The 24,091-nt window shown below is 39.8% G+C and overlaps 1 protein-coding gene across 2 annotated transcripts in view; it reads right to left on the bottom strand.

Annotated features, from left to right (window-relative positions):
- Positions 1-4,042: 4,042 nt before the first annotated feature.
- The window catches only part of LOC103374183 (centromere protein F), a 26,863-nt gene continuing 6,814 nt past the window's right edge, over positions 4,043-24,091 (bottom strand). Inside the window, exons 6-18 of one of the 2 annotated variants that reach the window (XM_008304227.1) lie at positions 23,266-23,530; positions 19,660-19,853; positions 18,716-18,841; positions 18,467-18,595; positions 16,338-16,460; positions 15,337-15,472; positions 13,271-14,751; positions 10,865-11,740; positions 10,380-10,723; positions 10,141-10,240; positions 8,897-9,482; positions 7,745-7,877; positions 4,043-6,472 (exon numbers count right to left, since the gene is read on the bottom strand). In XM_008304227.1, the coding sequence (XP_008302449.1) occupies positions 7,756-7,877; positions 8,897-9,482; positions 10,141-10,240; positions 10,380-10,723; positions 10,865-11,740; positions 13,271-14,751; positions 15,337-15,472; positions 16,338-16,460; positions 18,467-18,595; positions 18,716-18,841; positions 19,660-19,853; positions 23,266-23,530 (4,482 nt within the window). In that variant the 3' untranslated portion in view covers positions 4,043-6,472; positions 7,745-7,755. The remainder of the gene's footprint in view (positions 6,473-7,744; positions 7,878-8,896; positions 9,483-10,140; positions 10,241-10,379; positions 10,724-10,864; positions 11,741-13,270; positions 14,752-15,336; positions 15,473-16,337; positions 16,461-18,466; positions 18,596-18,715; positions 18,842-19,659; positions 19,854-23,265; positions 23,531-24,091) is intronic. The other variant, XM_008304235.1, reaches the window with a different exon arrangement.

Below are 24,091 nucleotides of genomic sequence, written 5' to 3'. Positions count from 1 at the left end.
TGCGTATTAGTGTGTAACAAAGGATGTTCTGAGACAATTCTAATGATAATATTACTGCTTAAAGATACGATTAGTGGAATGAACCTTACAGCTGCTAGATAAACAAATCTGTCTGTCCAGACAAAGATTGTTTTGTTTTGTGCTTGGCTCGACTGAAATTCAGACCTGCCAGGAAACACTCCTTAAACAAACAGTATCAAAAATTAGAGTCTGCACAGTTAGAGTCAGAGATGTGCTTGTTTGAATTGGATAAAAGGATAAGTGAGTTCAGTGGAGCCGCCGGTGTGATCACAGCGAAATGCAGCATTACTATAATGTTGAAAGGACCTATTCTTCACTCCCACATGCTTTTCGATTCGTTTGTTCCCCCCACCCCGCTTTTTTTTTTTTTAAAGCATGTTTCATAGCCAAGAGGATAACTGTGACAGTACCTTAACTCACTGATGTCATCCCATGTTAAAGCTCTGCAAATCAGGTGATGAGGAAATATCGGACTCCTCTTTCCTTTTAGGATTCACTTTCTGCCTGCTCTCTGATCGCCTGTATCTTCAGGGTTCAAGAGTGGAGGATTGTGGGTCTATTACTTTTCCCTTCAAACCACTTGAATACTTTCAGGCACACAAAAGTACAGATTAGGTTAGGTAAAGACCAAAATCATGTGTGTAAAGTGTATTAGAAGCTTTAAGCTGGCACGTTTCCCCAATTCGCTCTGTCTCAGCAGGGCATTAGTGCCTTTAAATAAGTGTGCACATTGCAGGGACTTTGTCATAATAACCAGGGAAGAAGTGACACACAGCAGGCCACCCTGCCAGTGGTCTCACACATGATTAGACTCTGCCAAAAATCCATTAATCTTGACATTAATCGAAAACATGTTTATCACTTATCTTCACTTTGCTTGTAATGTTTTTTTTTGAACTGCGTTTACCTTAAAGATAGACCCCCAAACCAACAGGGGCAGGGATTTAGGAAGCTTCTTGCTCGGGGTCGGCCGGCTCTGGTCGAGTCCACGTGGACCTGGACAGTGTCCTGAGATTTCCCAGAGTCTCAACTGTTAGCATTCTGCACTAATGGACTGTTGGCTTTGGTTTGTGTGGAGAGTCTCGCTCTCTGCCCCGGCTTCAACACTGACATATTATTAGTTATCGCTGTCTAAACCTTCGCTGGCATATTTTGATATTTTGCTAAGATATTGAGTGAGTGGGGCTTAGAGAGAGAAGGGATGTGTGGCTGACAGGCTGTGATCTAATCTTAAGTTAAACAGTGGGGCAGGTGGGGTAATAAATCATGAGGTGAGCTGTTTGGAGGGAAGCACGAGGCCAGGACGAGATGTATACAGACTATTCTTAGGTTTACATTCAAGGCAGGTGTATATGAAAAATCTACGTAAACTGAGATTGACTACGAAAATGGAAAAGAGCTGAACCTGTTGCAAATGTTCCTCTAAGTGTGATTTGTTAAGCCATCACGTTCAGTTTGTGATCCTGCAGACTGAGGGTCCTTTTTAACAAAACCCACTTCAAGTCCTCCTCCACCAAAATATGTGGTTTGCTTATTGTTATGTAACTTGGTTGTCTGAGCGTCACTGTGTAGGATGAAGCACGTGCAGATGCCAGCTTTCATGTTCTCTTTCTGAGGGTTCAACTTAAATCTCAGTTTCACACGTCACAACTAGTTTGGGAACCAATCGATGTTCAGTATTTAACTGTGATGTGGAAACTATCAACCTGCTTTGCACTGAGAGCAGACATTGACTACTTGTTTTAATAGTTAAACTGTGAAAACATTGTTCTGCTCATTTAAAGGAGGAAGCTATTTAAATAGTTTTAAACATGATACTGAAATAATCACTCTGAAAATGTTCTCATCTTACGAAATTTGTCTCTAAACATATTTTTGAATTGATGACTTCTTCCCACAGGAAATTAGATTTATTTTGGAGTCTTCGAGACATCAGCTGATTCATATTATTATGAATAGATGTTCACAAGCTCTACATTCTTCATATCTGACTCTAACTGACAGTATTTTCAACATAGCACTACTACTTATAAAATAAATATTTGGATTTCTGTTGTTGGAGTTTTCTAACAATTCATAAGTTAGTTCACAGGGTGATAAACATTCCTGGGTTCACCGTGTACAAAAATATTGTTTACATTTCTTTGTTTGAAGGATTTTTGTCCAACAAAATGAGTTAATCTATTCTTAAACCACGTTTCCTTATTTAACATATTAACATTTTCTGATCATTTTTGCAGTTTTTGTCAAAGGGACGGGTTAACGCTTCATAAAAGTTGAGAAGATGAGAAAAATTATTTTGACTTTATGATTGCATTTATTTTACAATAAACACAGCAATGGAGTATGTAAGACCCTAAACAAACGTAAAGGCTAATCTCAATGAAGCGCTGCAGCTGAAGGCTCAAATCAACAGAATTTGTGACTGTACTCTTTCTACTGTATGTCAGTGAACAAAAAGAGGCCTGTTTGTCAACGTAAACATCTGCCACGGCTGGACAAAAATTTTGCCTCAACCCCTTTTATCCAAGCCCCCAGAGATGAATGTCTACGAGTGAAGATGTAGTATCTACCAAAGAATTTATAGTGCGGGCAGGAAATAAAGCTCCTTTAGATGTATTTACCCCTCAAAGTATTTAACAGTTTTTCAGCGAGCAACGCTGACGTCAGAAGGAGATCACAGGTTACAATTCTGGATCTCTGGTTTCATGCTCTGGAAAGGAGTGATCGTCACATAAAGATGGGATTGTTTTGAGCTACAGAAGTAGCACAGAAAAACGTTAACTGGCTGAAATTTTGGTACAAAGCAACAAAATCAAAGAAAAACATTCCCACTATAAAACATTTATCATATACAGCAACTACACACATTGGCTTCTAAGTTTTGCTTGTAGTTACTGCATTATTCACAGTGTTAGGGTCAGAGAGAACTCACACAGGCAGGAAAGTCAGAGCAGAGGATCGATCATTTCTTTTTAAGTCAGTGTGACAGTCTGCTACTATACTTGGTAACCTTTAAGCAAAAAGAAACTTATCGAGGCCTCAGAGCTACACTTCCAAAGTGGATCTAAAACCAAACAGCATGCATGATAAAAATATACATTTCTGCTTATCCAGTGAAACTAACAGATCGGTCACTTCTCAAAAACTTAACTCGTAGTAACCCTCCTCAAAGACATTATTTTGTGCATATCTTACCTTCAGTTTGGAGAAATGTTGCTATCCTTGTTCGCCTCATGCAGCATGTTCCGCTCTCTCACCATTCAGCACAGAGCTCTGTGTGTGTGTTGTGAAAATCCATGTGTGCATGTGTGTTTTCTCCTTGGAAGGTGTTTCCCCATTCTCGTGACCCTACATCACTCTTGTCAGAGGAGAGCAGATCGTATAAGGAGGAGGAGATGAAGAAGGGGACGAGGCTGGGCCGTGTGAGTGCATGTGAAATCCATTACGGCGCTGTGAGTGTGATAAAGTGCCGTCACTGCAGAGGAAGAGCAGAGGGCCCGGGGTTTCCTGAGCTGGACGTGGGAGGGTTTAGATCTCTAAATCCTTCGCCTTTGCAACCTCTGTCTTTTTGGGAAGTAAAAAGAGACACTTGTTTCTTCAAAGTCAGAGTTATAGTACACACAATTTTTCTAGTACTCGAGGACGAATTGCACGATGAAATAAAACAGACTCTAAAGATGAAGAGTCTATCTATTTCATTGACTCTTTAATTCTTTGATCCAAGTCTGCTCCTTTAAAGCCTTCAGCACCTTCTCAGCAATGTGTTTGTGACCAAGAGGCAAAGGGAGAGGACTTTGGTAATTGCGGAAATACTTATGTGATTTAATCAAGATATTCTACTTAAAAACACTTTGAGGCTGTCTTCATTGGACCATGGCGCTCATTTAGACTTAATTGAACACCAGCACTAAAAACAACTCCTCGCACATAGCGGACCAAACAGACCTATCATCATGACATGAAATATAAAACACAGGGCCCGGCTCGTGCTCAAAGGGCCTCAAAGAGAGACAAGATGTAAATTCAAAGGAAGCCGTTTATTCTAGCCGCGGACACAATACAGATACATTCACATAAAAGTGTTCAAAACAAGGCAACAAACCCGCAGTGACATTCCCTGCTCAGGGTCTGACAATCCCTCCTCACTGCCAAAAGACTACAGATCCCAGAGATATGAAGGCAGCTGAGAGGGAGGCGAAGTGTGTGTTTGTGTGTGTGCGAGGGGGTCCGAATGGCAGATAAATGACATTGATTCAGGGCAGCAACAGTCCACTGTGTTCTCACTGAGCCAACAAGCCACGGCCAGGAGAGGGCAACTACCTTGAAACACAAATTAAGTTTAAAAACCAAAAGTACTCTACTTCAATTATTCCTCATACTAGCTGTACAGAGAACCTTTCTGAGAGCAGTTTCAGTGTAATTAACTGGTAACCTTATATGAGACTTCGGCGGCCTAACTTGGACAAATTAAATCAGTCTGTTCGGATGTTACGGTGCTTTTAGTTTTGAAACTTTATTTTGCTTCAATCAGTCCGCCAGAACTCAGCAACGAACGACTGTCCATCGAAACATAAAGAGGAAATTCTGAGCTGTAAAGTCCAACTTTGGAAGAAACCCTTAGGCTAAAGGGCTGGTCACGCTGTGCTTTAACAAGTCATTCCACTGGAATCACAGCAGTTAGTGGGTTTGTTTACAGACTACGTAAATCAACGTAAAATTGTAACATTGACTTTGACACACAAATTCAATGCCGTTGACCAAAAACAAGGCACCTCCACAGTGCCGAGTTGACCCTATTTTTAAATGTATAATGGTTCCAAGATCAGTTACTGGTCTCCTTGATTGCAAAGAATCAGTTTTGTTTTGACCTGGAAAAATTGGTCGACCACCACACTAAAGAGTTTCATTTTCCTTCCTCAGTAACTGTTGATAAATCAAATACCAAGAGGGAAAACAGAACAGAAGAGATAAAACTGAAAATCTCCAGGAGCTGCTGTGACTAACTGTTCATTTCACCTACAAGCCCTGCAAGTATAGCAGCTGCATCACCAAGCTTCAAGCTCCAAGCAAATATTTCAGAGGGAAGTAAAGACAAATTATGCTGTGTCCCGTTCTTGTGTAACCAAACCTTAACTCAGATGCTTCAAGTGTCATATTGGCTTCTGCTAAACTTAAGATCCAAGACTGTGGATTCAGCTCCCCATTACTTACACTGAAATTGCTTTTGAAAGGGAATTCAACAGCAAGTATGGACATGAGAATATGGTGTTAATTAGACTTTGGAAAATGTGAACTTATTCCTTTAACTGGTCAAGTCTTGTAGGTAAGCAAAGCAGTGAGATCTGTTGCTACAGGACACACGACAAACTGAACAGCAACTCCAAACTCATCTGCAAAATCGAAATGTATAAACATGGACTATGGCACAGTAACGAATGTGCAAAAAAAAAAAAAAAACACAAAAAACCCAAGTACATGGGTAAAATAAATTATTTCTGATCCATTATAAAGATACCACCTCAATTTATCTGCATTCTAACATAGTAAAGCTTAAAATGTTTAGTTTTTGGTGAATTTGTTGTGAAACTAACCACCAAGAGCTTGTTAGTGTAAAAGACCGAGAAGCAAAGCAGGAGAGGGAGCAGAGAGGGAGCGCAGAGTGCATCACCATACATGGAGCGGAAACCAATGCAGGTTAGACTGAGTCATAGACATGTGCTCACCCCACTCTCTCCCTCACACACAAACAGTAACATCAAGATGGGGACACACATGTTCATATTCACAGCTATTGTTTCACACACACTCACTATGCTTTCACACATTATTTTGTAAACGTCCCGTAACTAAAACACATTCAAGTGTCCATAAATAAGCCACCTCAAAAAACTAGAAAAAAAAAAGAAAGAAAATATATATCATGTTCTCACAACAGGCCTCTCTTGGCTTCATCCTTTTGGAAAACAAGTCAAACTTATCTTGACAAGTGCTTGTTTAGAAAAACATCAACGAGGCACTGTTTGATTCAAAGTAAGCCAAGGCGAGGCATAAGTTACTTCTGAGTTTCAAAAAACTAAACAATCCCTTTGGAAAAGTGGTTCAAGAAACATCAACAGGCATCACTAAATCACCACCTCTATACATAAATATACAGGTGGGTGAAAAGTGGCAGCATGGTGATGGGCAAGTCTCCACATAGTAATTTGAGGATAAACTCATGACCATTTATACATTTTGGATCCACAGTGGAGTGTTTATTCTATCGGTGCAGTCCCAGTTACCTGCACACACATGTACAGCAGTCCATGGCTGATCGAAGCTTTTTGAACTGGTCTTGTGTTTGTTTCAGAGTCTGAAGTGCTTCGAGTCACTGAAGCTGCTGTCGGCCATCACTCAGGTTCATTGTGAAGCCATCGTGATCAGGTCTTCCCATCAGATCTGTAGACAACTAGTAGACAAAAACATGCAAAAGTATGACATACAAATTTTATTCTTACACAGAATCTAAATAGCCATAATCAAACAAAAAAAGGAAACAATCTGTCAATAAGTTCACTTGATGTAAAGATTTTTGTGAAGATGTGTAGTATATTTTTGCAGATAAGTCTAGTGAAATTTTCTGCAAAAAAAAAAAAAAATCCTATTAAAAGCCAAGTCTTTAGTAACAACCACCACGGAGCCACACTGTTGACTGTTCCTTGATTATGAATAAACACGAATAAAACAGCTGCATTAATGATTTATTTCTTTACTGATTAATATGCTGATTGTTTGTTTGATAACTGAATAACTGTTTTTGCCGTGAAATGTCAAAAAGGTGACGGTGAGTCCAAAGTGAAATGTTTGAAAGATTTTTGTTAAGTTTACAATCCAAAACTCAAAGACATGTATTTTACAGTGATTTAAGAAGCGTAGCAAATCCCCTCACTGCAGAAGCTGCAACTGGACAATGATCAATATTTTGACAAGTTCACTATTTTTCCATTAAAAATGACTGTGATAATCCATTATCTAAACAGTTCATGGAAATAATCACTAGTGGCCAAAATCCATAGCTGAAAAATAATCCTAACAAAACAATACTTACTCCTGTTTGATTCATGTTTGTAAAAATTCAACATTAAACATTTTTAAAAAACTAGATCTTGTGTGTCTGAGTTGTGACGTGTTTGCAAAGAATACACAGAAATTAATGAATATGCTGCTGTGTGGATAAACTACCTGGGAAAATTGGAAACTACAGAGTCGAACAGTGTTGGATTTTAAGTGATATGTTGACAATAAAAAAAGAGGATTAAAAGTGTTGTCCTGTTAGCAAGTCAAAACGCAAAGAACCCTCACACTCGCTTTTGAAGCTGTGCCTTATCAAACAAACTTGTTATCGCTAATGCCATACCATTTGTCGCTTTAAAAAGTTTGTGACTATTTTTTGTCTCATGAGTAGACATCTTCAAACATGTCTACAATCTGTGTCCTTTCTATTTCTATACGTAACCATGATATCATCACTCATAAAGGCAGGAAAGAGTAAACTAAGAACAGCGAGCTATGGAATCATCTCCATGACCAGATCTTATTGATGAAGCTCTGAACACACCTGAACACACCCTGCCATTGTTATTATTAAAGCCACTGAACCTATTCAGACTCCTCACTATTCATTATTACTACTAAAAATAACAATAACAAATCTGCATGAGGGATACTCTCTGGAGGTTACCTGTTGCTGTTTTAATCCGTCTCATCCTCCTCCTCTCCGGGGTCTTTCGGAGAGGCTGGTACAACAGTTGTGCCTAACAAACCTCTTCTCACAATGTAGGGACATGAGGGGCCACTGGGGATGTCAGCAAAACCTGAAAAGTGGGGGAGACAAACAAATAAATTAAAGGATTATCTGAAAGCAGATCAACTGAGTGTGAAACCACAGAAATCGAGAGCGTATACACAGAAGGAACACAGAGAAAAAAACAGAAGAAACTTAGGTTTATATTTGGAGGCTTCTATTTATGAATGGCCCACAAACACCATTAAATTAATCTAATCCAGCAAACTGTTGTGGGAAGAATCGAAGGTGGTCAAAGTATCATATAGTACCCGAGAATTCAAACAGAAAGGTGCCATACTGTGTATTTTTGATATCCTATCTAGTCAAAGTTGTTCTTCTTGTTTTTTATTTTCCCAACAGGGTTTTGATTTTAAATCTGCTCCTTTGAATAGTCTGATTTCCAGAGTGTTAATCTGATGTATCCCATAAAAACATAATATAACAATCATAATGATATTAAATAATAAAATAAATACTCTGATATGAAGGAGGTCAAACAAATAGTCTGGTTCTGTCAAAAAAATAAATCTTTTAGGAATTAAAACAAGACATATTTTTTTGTTTTCCTTTACATTTGCAAAAACACAATATTTGTCCACTTGGGGGCAATGAACTTAACATTTTCATCACTTTTTAAATAAGTTGGGAGCATATAGTTGCTTATTTACATCCTACAATGCCCGAACAACACAATAACTAATTCAGAGTCATGTTTGTGTCCAACTGGTTAATAAAGGTCCAATATTCCCCTTTTGTAGCGGTCTAGTCTCTACCAACTCCTAAAGGAATATCTGGCTCGATAGCAGTTTAAATGCTCCACTTTGTTTACCAGCTAGTCTCTAACTATGGCCGTTTGCTGTTAAGTGCCGAGCAGGCAGTGGTTTGAAAGCTTGTAAGCTGGAATCAGTGGACAGATTCTGATGTGAGAAGGATTTTGTACAAACTGTTTCTTTACTCAGTTCTGCACAAACCAAAAAATACTCCAGTCTGAGACTGACAATTTCCAGTTTTTTCACTTCACAGACCTACGATTGCTAACAAACCTACCTTTCATAACGACTTCCGGCAGGCCATAGGGTTCATACTCCGTGTCATCAAAGGCAGCTGACAACTGTGTCCTGTTACGGCGAATTCTTTCAGCCAGCCGGGCCGGGTCAGCCGGGATAGGGAAAGAACCTGCAAACAACACTTTTTCTCCTTCCCTCGTCCCCTCGGCTAATGGGACAGGAGAGACAGGAGGGGAATCCACCAACTCTTGTTCATTCTCTTCCTCCACTTCTGTCTGTGTGTTTGCACATACTGTTGATACATCTCGATGACACAAACTCTCCTCTGTTTGACTGCTGACACTTTTCATTTCCAACTTCACACCTCTGTCTGCAGAATTACTGACTGTGTATACTTCGTTGGTTGCTCTAGAAGGGTTCTGCTTTGGGTCCAGTCTCCCTGTGTAACACTCCATTTTGGTTGGATTTGGTCTCGAGACCTTGTGGGCATCTTTGGCTACGGGTTGTTGAGCCATTTTGTCTGATGAAATCTGGATGAGTTCAGTGTCTCTCTTCAGTTTGTATTGCGTTGAACAAGCATCTGACTGTTGTAAGAAGTTAATTTCTTGGTTTTCTTTTTCAGATTCCTGAGTCAAGAAACAAAACACAGCAATTAAAGATCTCATGTTTAACTTAACAGGCAAAATGAGTGTATATAAAGTCAAAACTGAAACTAGAGCAATATTTCCTATGTCAGACTGGTGTTTTGAATTTTTATGCAAAAGTACAAATGCTTTACTTCACAGGTTCTTGAAAAATTACATTGGAAATGTTCTCGAAAGAATTGAAACTGTGCAATTTGACACTAACAGGAAGACAGAAATAGCTCAATATACACCTGAATAAACATTCAGTCATTACCTGGTTATTATGAAAAAAGTTATGCTCAATATATGTTGAGCTGTATGCTTCAGTGTAGACTGAATTTCTCATGTTCAGATGGCCTGCTGTGCACTGACTAAAAGACTCTCTGGGTTACACTGGCAATGATTTTGAATTATTTAATTTGAAGTGTACCAATTTAAACCACTCTTTATTTTCCCTATAATTTGCACCAAATTACACAGTTCCTTCCAAGAATCTTTGTAGGAAGTTCTCAGGAAATTACGGGCCGGTAAGCCTCAAATGTGCTGCATTTATTTAGCTGGTGAGCGATTTCTACTAAAATATTCTTGATATAAAGAGCCTAAAGAAAAATACAGTGGTCTGGTAAGTAAGTGAGTGTGGATTTTTGAAAAAAATCACCTGGTCAGTCTTGGCAGTGTCCTGATTGTATTCCTGAAGTGCTGCAGTCTTTTTAGAGGGATGGAGGCTCTTTGGTTCAACAACATTGCTGTTCTGAAGTCTTGTGATAAAATAAGAAACAAAGTTAAATCCAGCAGACACAAAAGAAGACCTTACACAGACATACATTAAACTGTACATATGTATATACTATATCAAATGGTAGGATCTAATTTAGACATTCCTAGTGCTCATATTACCTGGAGAATAATGTGCGGACTTGCAGTTTGTTGGAGGAGCAGCTGAGGAATAACTGGTCTTCTCTGACGACTGTGATGTTACCCTGGTTCTTCTGTGTACCCAGCATGGGTTCCTGGACAGTTTGACCCTGGTCCTTGATCATCTCATCTGTCGGCTGCAAGTTTGACTGGGACTGTCTGACAGCAAAGACCTGTTCTTGTATTTCACATTGGTCATCTGTGCTGGGAATAAGTTGGTCAAATGTTGGGGCTGGTTGGGAGGCCAGTCTCCAAACTGCAAGCTCCTCAGACTTCTGCTGGGTCTCTGCAGAGAGAGCTCTTACCTTCATCTGCAGCGCCTCCACCTGGAAAGGAAGAAAATAACAGAAGTGAGTGAATGAAACTGATAAAGCTCACATATTAAAACAAAGAAAGATAATCTTTTAGTCGTTCTTTTTCAGTAAAACATGAAACATCATCGTGTTGAGTTTATTCGCTGCCTCTACCTGTTGCTGTAGGTGGTTGATGTGGGCCTGAGACACTTCATCTAAATCTTCTTCAGCTTGTGTGGTTTTATCTTCTCTTTCTAGATCGTGTCCTTCACCTTCACTCTTCTTCACATTCAGCGACTGCTGTTCCTCAGTCGTGACGTCATTAGGCACATTATTTGTCTTCTGCTCCATTAAGCAGGACACAGCAGCATCTCCTGTGTTATGGCTTTGCGTGACTGGGTCTTCTCGGTTTTCAAAGTCGGTCTGTGAGGTTGGGCTCCTGGTGTCTGTAATGGTCAAATCCTCTAGTCTTTGTTTCAGCAGCTGATTCTCTTGTCGGAGAGCAAGCAGTTGTGTAATCATGTCTGCTGTTACTCCATTGTGACCGCTCTGATTCTCAACCATCACACAAGCAGGGTCGTGGTTACTCGGAGCCATTTTCAAGTCTACAGAGTCTGGATGCTCTCCCAATCCTCGTGCTTCATTGTCTTCTTCACTGCTACCAAGTGTTGGTGTTTCAGCGATACATGTCCTAGTCTGTGGTTGACTTACATCTTTCTGTAAATGTAAGTCATCATCCGCCAGTGAGTCTGCAGCGTCGTGGGGGGCGATGAGACACTTCTGTTCCTGTTTCGAGTGGGTCTCCGACAACTCCAACTTGTCATCGTGTTTTTGTTGTCGTTGTCCCTCTTCCGCCACCTCTTTGACCGTCATCTTTATCTCTTCTTCTTTTTCAGTTTTCAATACATCAAGCTCTTGCTTACATCGCAGCAGTTCTTCCCCCTGGCTGAGGAGGGCACTCTCCTTCTCTTGCAGCTCAGCTAAAAGGCCTGAGATATGCTGACTCTGCTTCTCAAAGGCCATGGTTAGCTGCTGGGTCTGACGTGTCACCTGAGAAGAAAATAAGATTGAAGGAATAAAGAAAATGCTGAAGAGAAACAGGTAATGAGCCACTATAGCCTGTACTTTACTGTGTTTAAAGGACAGCTTGCGCACATTGCATATTTAAAAAGGAAAAACAAGCACTGCTCTTCTCATGGAAGCTTACCTTCTTTATGAGTCAGTTTTAACAGTAGCTAATATCTACTAATTTGGTAATACCAGTCTACAAACTAAATGTCTACTAGGAAGAACTGTGATGGCATGCTGTGAAGTCACTGGTGTAAATTCAAATGATCTTTGCCACTTGGAAATTTGCCTCACAAAGAAAGCTCCGATCATCTGTACTCCTAGTGCATTCATTTGTACACAGAGTTAAATTTTCTTTGATCAAGACTGAGAATTTACCTCCTTGGATTAGGCAAAAACAAATATATATGAGGTCTTCTATTCCTTTTGGTACTGAGCTTGTAACCAACTTGCAATTTGGCCAGGTAGGCTTTTTTCTTTCTTTTTTTTTTTTTAAACAGAGGTGTACCTCACTGTCTCCTCCAATGGTTTTGGAGACAATTACAGCAGTGATGTTGGAATTAATCTATGTGCATGTGTACTTTTCCATATTTATTGTTTGTAGTCATTTTTCCATATATTTTTTCTGACTGCCGTCTTTAACAGCGTCCTTCTATGGAAGTCTCAGCACTTGGCAGCCATCTTGACAACACCCCTGGCCAATTATTGCGGGCTAATAAGACTATTCAATTCAATTTTATTTGTATAGCGCAGCTAACAACATATGTCATCACATAGCACACAGTGAGGTATAGACCTTACAGATTTAAACAGAGAACCTAACAATCCAAAGTTGCCTTTAGACTCCCTCTGAGCAAGTGGGACTAAGCCCCTGTCTAAATGAATGGGGAGAGAAGGAGCAATAATTGCAATTTCAATGGTCACCTGGACATAAAACCTGGATGTACAGTCACCAGTTAAAACTGAAAAACAAAAATCGTAAAACATTTTCTAACTTCGCCCCACACTGAGGCGTAAAAAGCATCTTTCCCTTTGGATCATACTTGTACTAAGCATGTGCACAGTTTCACGACAACAAGATGACAATTCACTTTTTGAGGGATTGGAGGGCTATTTGCCATACAATGCCATCTTTGGCATTACTTCCATACTCCCATAGATTTCAATCTGGGGTTCTCTCTCTTGTATAGTCTTTGACTGTAATAGTACCCTAAAATTAATCTTCCATGTTGTAATACCAATACTTTCTATCTGAACCCAAGGATCAAGGATCAATACGTGACATGTAGCATAAACAGTAACACATGACTAAAGGCTAAGGTTTAACACAGCAGGAGTTTAAAAAAAAAAGGAGATTAAAAGATTCTACATTTGGCCGTCATGATCTTTTAGTGAACTGATAAACAAGAGTGATGATTGAGTATACAAAAAATGGTTTTTGTTGTACCTTATCAATATATATGTTTTTTTTGTTTTTTTCTACTCAGTCTCTGTATATCCACCATTATTTACCTGGTTCTGCAGGGCCTCCAGTTTTACTTGGTACTGGTTAGCACGTTCTGTCTCCTTTGCATACTCCCCCTGTAGGTGTGCTACCTCTTTTGCCAGATCAGAGACAGCAACTTCACCTTTCTGGGGATCGGATGGAGAAGACCCTCCCAGATAGTTATGTTCGGTGTCTTTTAGGTCAGAGGCCACTCCACCTGTTTGATCATCATCTGACACAGGTGAGTGCTCAGCATCGATCACTTTTATCTCTTCTTGGATGATGTCTGCTGTTGCCTGAGACACAAGCATGTTGCGTTGGTTGGTGGATTGGCAGAAGAGCAGGTGCTGCTCTGGTGAAGGGAGGAGCTTGCGATCGCAGGAGACGATGTTTGAGTTGAGCTCATCATTGTGGAGAGTCAAGTATGTCAGTGGGCTGTTGGCAACTGAAAGTCTTTCCTCTTCTTGTGATTCTTCTTTGCCTCTTCGCTTTAGTTCTTCCACTTCAGCTTGAAGTTCTGCTAGTTTTATGCTCAGCTCCGTCTTCACATCACTGTCTGTGTTTGTTATTTGGTTCCTCTCCTCCTCCTCTCTTTTTCTTTCCTCTCGTTCTAAAGCCAGCTGGGCTTTGAACTCTGCCAGCTGCTTCTTCAGCTGCATATTAAGCTCTATCATTTCACTCTCTCTGTCTTCTTGTGCTTGATTTTTCTCCTCCTCCTGCTCCTCTCTCTCCTTCTTGTCTCCTTCTTCCCTTACCCTCTTCATCTCTGCCTCCAAAGCCCCTATGGTCCTCCTTAACCTTTCTGTCTCAGCCTTTTCACTCTCCAGTTGTGCCTTCCATTCCTTGTCTTTCTCCTCCTTCTCCACAGTCTGACTGCTGTGTTTGCGGCTCAACTGTTTGAGGCGGGTCCTGGCTTCTGTCTCGGCCCGTCGTTGAGTTTCAAGGTCTTCAAGACGTTTCTGGAGTTCTTCACGTACATCCTGGAGCTCTGAACGCAGCATGGCATTCTCCCTCTTGAGCTCTTCAGAGGGGATGGTCTGCTCGGACTTGAGGGAACGTGTTTTTTCAGGATCAATCACCTTATCACCATCTACAGACAGGTTGACGGGCGCACTGACTACAGAGTGAGAAGAGTCACTCTTGCTTGGTCCAGACATGTCACAGTCTGAAAACTCATTTCTACTCCTGTTATCCTCTTCATTACTTATTCTTCTGTGTCCTGCTCTTTGCAAACGCTCCGAGCCTGGGGAGACGAGGTCAGTGATGTGTTCAGAGTCAATTCCTTCTCCTGGCTCTCTGTCAGAAGGGTAAGATGCTGTAATCTCAGCCCCTCTGGCATCTACATCCTCCTCCTCTTGCCTCCTCTGCTCAGCTCGGGTAGAAGCAGGTCTCTTGGAGTGGGTGGCCGGTCGAGGGTGATGAGGAAAGGAAGACTGAGGTGAGAAACTCTGTCCAACAGGGCAGAACTGGACAGGTTGTGAAGGGGGTGCTGGAGCGGAGTTTTGCTCTGGAGTTAAAAAGAAAGAGACACAAATAAAAGAATAAGAATTTATTTTATTATATAAAGACCCAATATGCACTAAAGAAAGTTGCTTTCTTCCACTTATTGAGCCCATGCATTAAACCTGCTTAAACATTTAGATGAATTTTAATATGGATGATGCATCACTGACCAGCAGAGAGCAGCACAGGGTTAACACTCATGCATTGCAGGAAATGAACAGGACATGTCCTGCATTATATATATTAACAGCAAGTACAACGTTTAGGACTCCTCCTACATAAAAAAAAGTCTATTTTATTCTCCACAAAATCAGAAATTATTCAACGGGGCAGCATTATCACAGTAAGTCCACCAGAGGTCACTGATTCAAGATAATGTCAACTACAGTATTTGTTCTGCTGCAGTGTCTGTAAGCCTGCACCCTTATCAACTCCTGACCTCTGACTGTCATGTGAAAGGATGCAAGAGAAAACAAAGTCTCTCTACAATGTTCAATAACATCTAACATTTGCATAACTATTATCAGTACTTATTGCATGACTAATAAATCTCATGGATTTGCTCCACCACCCACAGCTCACTGCTCACCCTGCAGTTCTTTGATGAGACGGAGGGCGTCAGCTAGTTCCTCCACTCGTCTCTTCCCCTCCTCCTCCAGAGCTCGTTCCCTCTTCCGGCTCTGCTCCAGACTCACTGCCACACCCTCTGCCTCACGCACCGCTTCCTACAGCAAGGATAAAAAAAATTATATTAATAATATGAGGTGGGTTGATTCCAGTCAACTCAAACTGAACTCTGACTGAATTTATTTAGGCATCTAAAAGAAGTGCTCAGCTTAGTGGAGTGAATCTTCTTTAATAAGTCAGGATCTTCAAATATTTGTGAAATTAAGACATCAGTATCCCTAAAATATGTTTGCCAACTATGTCCCTGATAAGACATTTTTAATTTCTCAACATCAGATTAAAGCTAAGCCACTAATAACTATATAGAAAGAGTCTACATACAAACACAATGTCACAACAGCAACAAACCACAGACAAACAAGCTGTAGATAAAGGCAGCATTAGCACTTATGTTGCAAGCTGGACCACATGTTACAAGCAAACAACCCAGGAGTGTGAAATTTCCTCTGCTCTCGTAAAGTTTTAACAAGACATTTTGATGCAGAGAGACACTTTACTGTGTGCAAGTTCAGCAGTTCACCATCCAGATTCAGTAATTTACACCTGGACATTTTTGAGTACACTAGGATGAGGTTTATTTGCTGCAAAAGTGACTGGTAGGGGAGGTAATTCATTTTTTACAAAATTTACGAATCTGACAACCAATGTTTTTAGCTCTTTGAAATTCTGTCTAATGCTATATCTTTATTAAAATATGATGCTGCAGTTGGATGATTGAAGAAGCCATGATTAACTTATTATTTATTTACACTCCACGCATTATCAAAAATATTAGTCTGACAGATGGCACATTAAGATGTTGTTTAAAAATGTATGGAGTTTATTATATACCAACTGCCCAGCTAGTGAATAATTGATAAATGTAGACTTTGACTCAGGATCATCACTGTGTGTCTACATTACCGTCAGTTTGGCTTGTGTTTGTGTCTCTTTCTTCTGACTCTCCTTCAGCTCTCCCTCTGTCCACTTCAGCTTCTCTTTCGTGGTGTCCAACTCTTTGTCCAACACCTGCTTCTGCAGAGACAGCTGATGGAGGAAATTATAACTCATTAGCTGCTAGACAACAGGGACACTCAATTCAAAGAAGGCAAAGGAAATGATTCATAAAAGAAATGAATGTAAGAGGTAAACGGAAACAATAAAGAAGAAATGAATGGCTGTTGTTTAAGGTGCTGAAATCAGAAAAAGCGAAGGAAACGGAAAGCAAGGCAGCGATCATTGATCAATAGCAAGCATAAGCTGTGTCTAGTGTATTGACTTTCTCTCTGGGGAAACTAACAAAGACTGAAGCTGATCGGTTTCCCACCAGTTCTCATGAAACATGGTACATGGTCTCCTGTCATTGTACATATGAACAGTCATAAAAGTAGCATTACAGTGAAGCACTGTGCAACATTACTGATCTAATTATAGTAATTACAGTACCTTCATTAATCAAACAGGTTGATACTGTGTTACTTTCTTCACCTTTTAGAATTTTATAATCCTTGGATCATATGCTGTCTGAATGTCATGCTGGAACAGCAACATCTACACTGTAGTGTGCATGATCCAGAAAAAAGGGTGGCAAATGTAGAGGACAAATAGCAATTAAAGTGTTGTTCTTAAAAGATGAACTTTATACTTCTTGTGGTGATGAATAATTAGATAGTTTCCACCACTAACAATGGCTTTGTTCAACAATTTAATGAGGCAATAATATTAAGTAAAGCCAGAAGTCATAGTAGTGTAACTTGTATTGTAAGTATTCATTACTACTGACAGAAGTAGCAGGGCTTGGTATTTTTGTTTCAAATTTTTTATGCATTTCCTTCCCCAACACAAGACTACTAATAAATTGCGCTTGCATGCCAATCAAATCAGTGAAGTGAAAGCAATCCTCTTGGAAATGACCGTTTTTCCGGTTTTGGAGAGTTTCTTCAGGCCTGTAGTAACCTGCTGTTTGACAGAGATTTCAATCAGCCACTTGGGGCACTTATAGAAAGTGGAGATTAAACTTAAAATTTAGGGAGTATCAACAAAATTATATAAAAGGTCTCTCAAAAACGACATGCATGTGCAAACGGCTGAATGCTAATTCCACAAAATTCCCTGTAAACTGCTGACTATCTGCTACTGAATGTTCCTGACGCTGTATGTGACGCTGAGCCTCTTTGGCATGTTTACTCTCTGTAGCCTTATCAGGTATAAGAAGATAACATCGGTGCAGTTTACAAAGGGCTTACAGTAAGGTTTTATTGGACACTGTGGGTAGAATGAAGAGCTGTTGTTCAGAATTTTTACACCAAAAGCATAAAAAGTCAAGGAAATGTGTTTTTTTGCATGAGAGTTTAAAATTTGCCTTATTGTTCTGCTGATTAAATATAAGTGCCACTACATTCCTTCTTGTTAAATAAATCCAAATAATTTAAAAAAATCTTCAAGCACAAACACACTCGCCCTTCTCTACATTCATGCAACATGCTTCCAACAAATCTTCCATCCATCTTCACCCTCATCCTGCAGCCATTCCTTCATGCAGTTCCCACAGAAAACAAGTTCTCACATACAAGTTATAAGTTATGAGTTTGTGTCACGCTTCCATAACCAAAACACTCTGCTCAAACGTAGTCACACCGTCATTACCTTCACCGCTCAACCTTTCCACTGGGGAGAAACCGAAGGGAGAGGAGGACGAAGCGGAGAGGAGGAGGGGGAAGGAAACAGAAACACAGAGAGCAAGAGAGTGAAACACAGAGTGAGAGAAAGCAACAAGGGCAAGAAGCAAGTGTGGGAGAAGAAGTGAGATAAGTTTATTGACCTTGGGATCAAATGATAAAAAAAAAAGGTTTAAGAGAAAAGGTGGAATAAAGGCAGAGAAAACAGGAAAGAGATATAGGAAATAGAAAAAACAGGACAGAAAAACAAACCAAAGAATAAAAAATATCTAGAGTATTATTTTGGTCTTTAGTTTCCGGTGTTGATACAGACCTTATCTTTGCAAATGTAGTTGAATGCATATAAGTAAAGTATGTACGTTTGTTTTTATTTACCTTGTCAGCCTGAGCCTGCAGAGCATTGTGGAGCGTCCTCGCCTGCTGGAGCTCCTGATTAAGCTTATTCACCTCCTGCTGATGCTGCCTCTCTAGACACTGCCTCTCTTTCTGAAGCTCTGTCAAGTCCTAGACACACACATACACAAAATCTATTTTCAACTGTAACATGGAACAAAGAGATTGGAACAAAAGCAAGTGTCTTCCTTAGTTCTTCATCCATATGACCCTTCTCCATCCATGTCTCACCCTCTGGTGTTGTTTCTCTAGCTCCTTGGTACGTTGTTGGTGCTGCAGTCGGCTGCTCTCGGCATTTTGCCTCTGACACTTTAGCTCCTCTTGTAGCTGCTTCAGCTTCTGTTCAGCTCCTGATGCCTGATATCACAAACACAGACAAACAAAATGGGATCCTTACTGTTACTTAACATAGAAACACTGTTATCTCACAGATGTGTGTAAGGTACTTGTTTAGTATTGGTACAGATAATCAGGAGGTTTCTGTTGATCCAAACCACAGAAGCTCCAGCTATTAGTCACATAACATTGTCCATGGGGAAAATTAATGAGACGTTTACTCCTGAAACCAGAGGCCCCTGAAATAATTCCTCCCACTTTACAACTCTATAACAATACCAAGCCTTTTTGTGCTCATAACGTCATGGGTTTTTAATGTGTATGCCCATGAAAGATAATGCAGTTGGTAAGACTCAAATTTTGTGAGGTTTAGATCTAAATGGTCATATTTATGGTGACATTTGTGTCTTATAAACGTTTTATATAAGTCACTTCTAAGACTATTGCTTTCATGTGATGTGTTTTAACACATTTGTTAGTGCTTTTCTTTTACTTTCCTCATTTTAATCATGTCATGATAATTAAAGACACATCATGAAAGCATTAATGAATGGGAGGTTTGGCAGTCTCTCCCCTGCATTACACGTGCAGGCCAGATGGATTCAGTTGTTTTCCAGCACAACTGAAAAAGGGGACCGTTTTTCCAGCTCAACATCTCCTGATTATATTTCAGGGAAGAGCAATGTTGTGATAAATGACACCAACGCCCATTGTTTGTTCAAACAGCAGGGCTTCAGAGAAATATTAGCACTGGTATGAAACACATTCGTTTTCAGTCATAGAAGCAGGAGGAGCACCACCAGAAGAATGTGTAGCAGTAACAGTGTGTGTGTTCTTACCCGCTCACTGTCCTGGGCCATGCGTGTGTGTGCCTGGCTCAGCTCATCGCGGACTTTCTGCAGGTTAAGCTCCTTGGCAGCAAGCTCCTTTTTACTCAGCACCATTTCGTTTTGAAAGGTCTTCAACGTGCCAGCCTTCGCAGACAGCTCGTCCTCCAGAGCAGAGATACAACGGCGCATTTCTGATAAGGATACTGATGGATGAACCAAATGCACAAAGATATAACATTAATATACTCAATCTAGCAATAAAGCAGGTCTAAGAAAAACTAATTTTACTTGAGCACCTTTCACAATAACAAAAAAAAATTAAAAATACAATATAAAACCATAATAACAGGACTGAAGAGTAGACTAAGGAAAGGGACAACAGGAAGTCTTGTTACAATTAGCAATTACAATGTCTGTAAACACAGTGTGTCTACATTGTTTTTAAATCTATGCTGTATGTATTTTAAAGTAGGCATATGGCACAAGCAGTCCTGTAACTGCAAACAAATTCTCTAATAATTGAGACACTTTTAATCATTTTCAAGTGTAACACAACTGCACCAGTGTTTGTAAAAGTTTCACCTTACTCATTACTAATTACAGTGTGCTGCCATCTTTCAGTAGAAAACACTGCTCACAAATGTTGGATAGAACTGGGTGAACAGTGACTGAGTGGGTGGAGGGCGACAAAGAGAAAACAGATGATGGGAAATACGTGGAAAACACATTTTAGCACTTTTTCCCTTAAATGAGCATTTTCAGTAAAAGCAAGAATATCTTGATTTCTGACGTGACCATTAGCAGTCAACGATAGAGCAGCAACACACAGCTGGGATCTTCACAAATGGGGTCAATCCATACAGACTAGCTCAGTTACAACCACAGCTGCTGTAACTCTGTATGATAGACCAAGCCTGTGGGTGTCACGCTGCTGATTTCCAAAGCCAGGGATAAAATCAATTTTTGGCTTGTCCTAAGAAAAATGTGTTTTGTAATGTTTTGGTATCTATTGTAAAATCTGTATTTGTGTGTATTTGTCTTACATAGACATAAATGTAATCACAATTTCTTGCACTACTAATCTCAGACCTGTTTTCACAATTTACCACATACAATCCTATTGCAAAATAAATCAGAATAAAATCCTGGAATGTATTTGAGTGACTTGAAGAGCTACAGTGGAGAGGAGCAAAATACAGCAGCAAAAACGTACAAAATAAGCACACCTAAAGCAAATTCTGTACCACTCCTCCTCTTCAGTGTCCCAGCAGCTATAAGAGGCATTTACTGTTTCACACTGACCTGTCCCTTTCCTCCTCTCAGCAAACAAACACAGAGGAGCCAAGAGAAAGAGGAGTGTTACATCACAATCATAAAGTGTAGTAAAGGCCACTCTACGTTATGAAGCTGGCCTGGGAGCAGGCAGAAGAATCTCCGGCTGAGCCAGTGATTTCTACACAGCCTCTTATGTAACAACTGTTGTTGAGGTTATACAGAGTACATGAGACTCAGGACAATCACATTGCTTCAGGTAGTCCGATCAGAGATAAAAACCAAACCAAAACAAATAACATTTTGTTATTTGGCTTTACTGTTCAGACCAAGATCACAATAACAGCTACATTTCTAATTTACTAAGTGACAACTCCTTCATTCAAATAAATAATAAATAAACCACAGTTTATGTTTCTGTCCTGAACATGGACACATTGTTTTTGGCACCTGATATTGATCAAGTGCTTTGATTTAAAATGGGTCTTAGTGTAATTTTTTAATTCTCTGACTTTTGTTAGTTTTACTTGAGTTTAGTCAACTTAAACTAAAAACATATTAGTCGCATTTAGCGTTTTAAATTTTCATGTCTACTGAGCACTTTGAGGCCACGGCTGTCACCTTCTTTGCATACTGCTACCATAGTTACATCTGTGGCGGGGTTTGTGGAAAAGACTGTGTCCGAGTCCCCTTGTCCTGCAGTGACACAACAGATTGACTGTCCTCAGTAAATGTAGTTATCATTTACAAACTCCCTGTGACAGACTGGCGACCTGTCAAGGGTGTACCCTGCCTTGGCCCTAAGTTAGCTGGAATAGACTCCAGTCCTCAAGCGATCCTAAAGAGGATAAAGCAGTGTATAGATAATGGATGGATGGATTTCCAAACAGTTTGAACAGAACTGCTCCGTCTCTGTCTGTCATTCATTAACCATTAGCATTACCATTCAACAACTCATTCAGCAGATGATTACCTTACCTGATCACTACAATCCTGTTTACTGTGAGATGCTGAATGGCTGGACAACAATACATTTATTCAACAGTAGTACTTAAGCAAATATCTAGACAAAGCTTTAGATGGAGCTCTGTCATTAATCCTGGAACTGACTCATTCTTTCTGACAGCAGCATGAAAGACATTCAATTGAAAGTAAGCAAACATTTAGTATTACATCAGCATTACCTGATAAGGTAACATCAGTTTACGTTTACATAAATGTAGGCTCATTCCTGCTTATTTCAGATGCTTTGTTACTGCTTCCTGTGAAGATCTTGTTTAGTTTAATTCACAAACATGCGTCTTCCATGTATCGGTAACATTACCAACAGATGCATAACGTTACTGGTCCAACAGAAAAAATACACAGAACAAAAGATACTTTGGGCAGCAAAGTACACTTTTACTACTCAGAAGCTGCAGGTCGCTGAACAAGATTATGTGTAAAAAAAAAATAATAATTTTTAAATCTAAAAACATTTCATTCTAGTCATTATTTTAAAGTATTACTTCTTATTTATATATATATATATCATTAAAAAAAGGCCAAGGAGTAATTTTCATTCACTAATTTTTGTAAACAAAATCATCACAGGCAGTGTAATTTATTTAGCACTTCATTCCAAACAGATACACTATTAATGCCTGGTTAATAAACATTTGCTTCTGCCCAGGATTTTAGAAAAAGACTGAGCATGATATAAACTTATATATTTTTGATTTATTTTGGTCTTTAGTAGTGAAAAAACAGCCTTGGAGCTAAGGTCCTTAGACAGGAAAGGGAAGCGTCTTGTATGTATTGATAAACTTATCACATTATTGGTTTTCCTCTTTTCACTGAATATTTTGGTAATAACAAAAATCCAAAATAACTCCAGCCCTCTACTTTTAGGCAATACACCAAAAAGTATTAGTTAGCGATGAGTTCTTCTGCCCAGAGTTTGCAGGCCATCGCTCAGTATAAATTCAAAACCAGCTATGACTGAGCTTCAGCTGCAGTGACCCCCAGGCTCTAGAAGAGCCTTGCTATTGACTTAAGGCTGGTTAACACTGTTGACTATTGTAAGCAGCACCTGAAAACCTATGTAGACTGCCATCTCGTTGAGGACTGTAAAAGCCTGCATCAGAGTTGTGACAAACACAGTATAAATGATCAGTCAGAGGCCTGCCTCAGAGCGTAGGATTACTGAGTTAGATAGATGACAGCATGTCCGTGCAAGGTCCTGTTCAATCCAGCTAACTTTTAAATGTTACTTTAGGATGAAGGCTGCTTATCTGAGCTGCATGTGTGTATATTTAGAAACTCCAAATGTCACTATAGTAACCACTGAACATGCTCACTCACTGTCCGTCTCTGTCTTGAGGTCCTTCTCCTTCCCACAACTTCCCTGCTCCGACAGGCCTTGATTTGTGACATCAGGGCAGGGCATCTGTGGAGAAGGTGGCAGTCGTCTCCTGGCTGCTGGTCTCGAGTCATCCCGTTCCCATGGAAATGCAGCCGAGGGAGTGGAGAAGATGTCCGATTGGTCGGATGGATGGCGGTGTGGTGTGCTCTTGTGTTGTTGTCGTGGCAATGAAGCTGTGGGCATGTCCGAGAACTGGAGCCGCTGCTGACAGAAGGAGAGAGGGTTTAGATGGAAAGGAAATAGTGGTGGCACAAGTGGAAACATGATGCAAAACTAGGAAGAACACTTCAGCAGAGTTTACAAACATCAGGGCCTGGGATTCAAGATCTTTTCAGTTTGACTTAGCTTTTGACTAAGTATGACTAATATCTGTTTAGTTCATGATAATTTCTGAGTAAATAGTTTACTCTGTGCAGCGCCCCGAGCATGTTTTTTGAACTTAAGAAAGAGAGTGGAAGATGAGAGATAAGTCACAAACCAGATGCAAAAGTAAAAAATAAACTGCCAAAATATTTAAATCCTTTTAGCTTTTATTTTTCATCTGTTGATGAAAAATAACAATGATTGAACAGGACACAAGTGTAAAAAGGATAAATCTAATGATATACTTTCCTTCCATCACTGGAAGTGAATACAAAATCAACAATAATTTAACATAATTTATCATTCCATATAACTCCACTGTTCTAAAACTGTTAATCTATGTATGACTAATCTAATCAGTGTGGTACATCACTGCATTGAGTAGTTCATCTAAAGCCAAAC

Source organism: Stegastes partitus, unplaced genomic scaffold (assembly GCF_000690725.1).
Source record: "Stegastes partitus isolate 25-593 unplaced genomic scaffold, Stegastes_partitus-1.0.2 Scaffold39, whole genome shotgun sequence".
NCBI lineage: Eukaryota > Metazoa > Chordata > Actinopteri > Pomacentridae > Stegastes > Stegastes partitus.
Note: the sequence above shows the minus strand (reverse complement) of the source record. Positions and strands in the feature narration are given on the sequence as shown.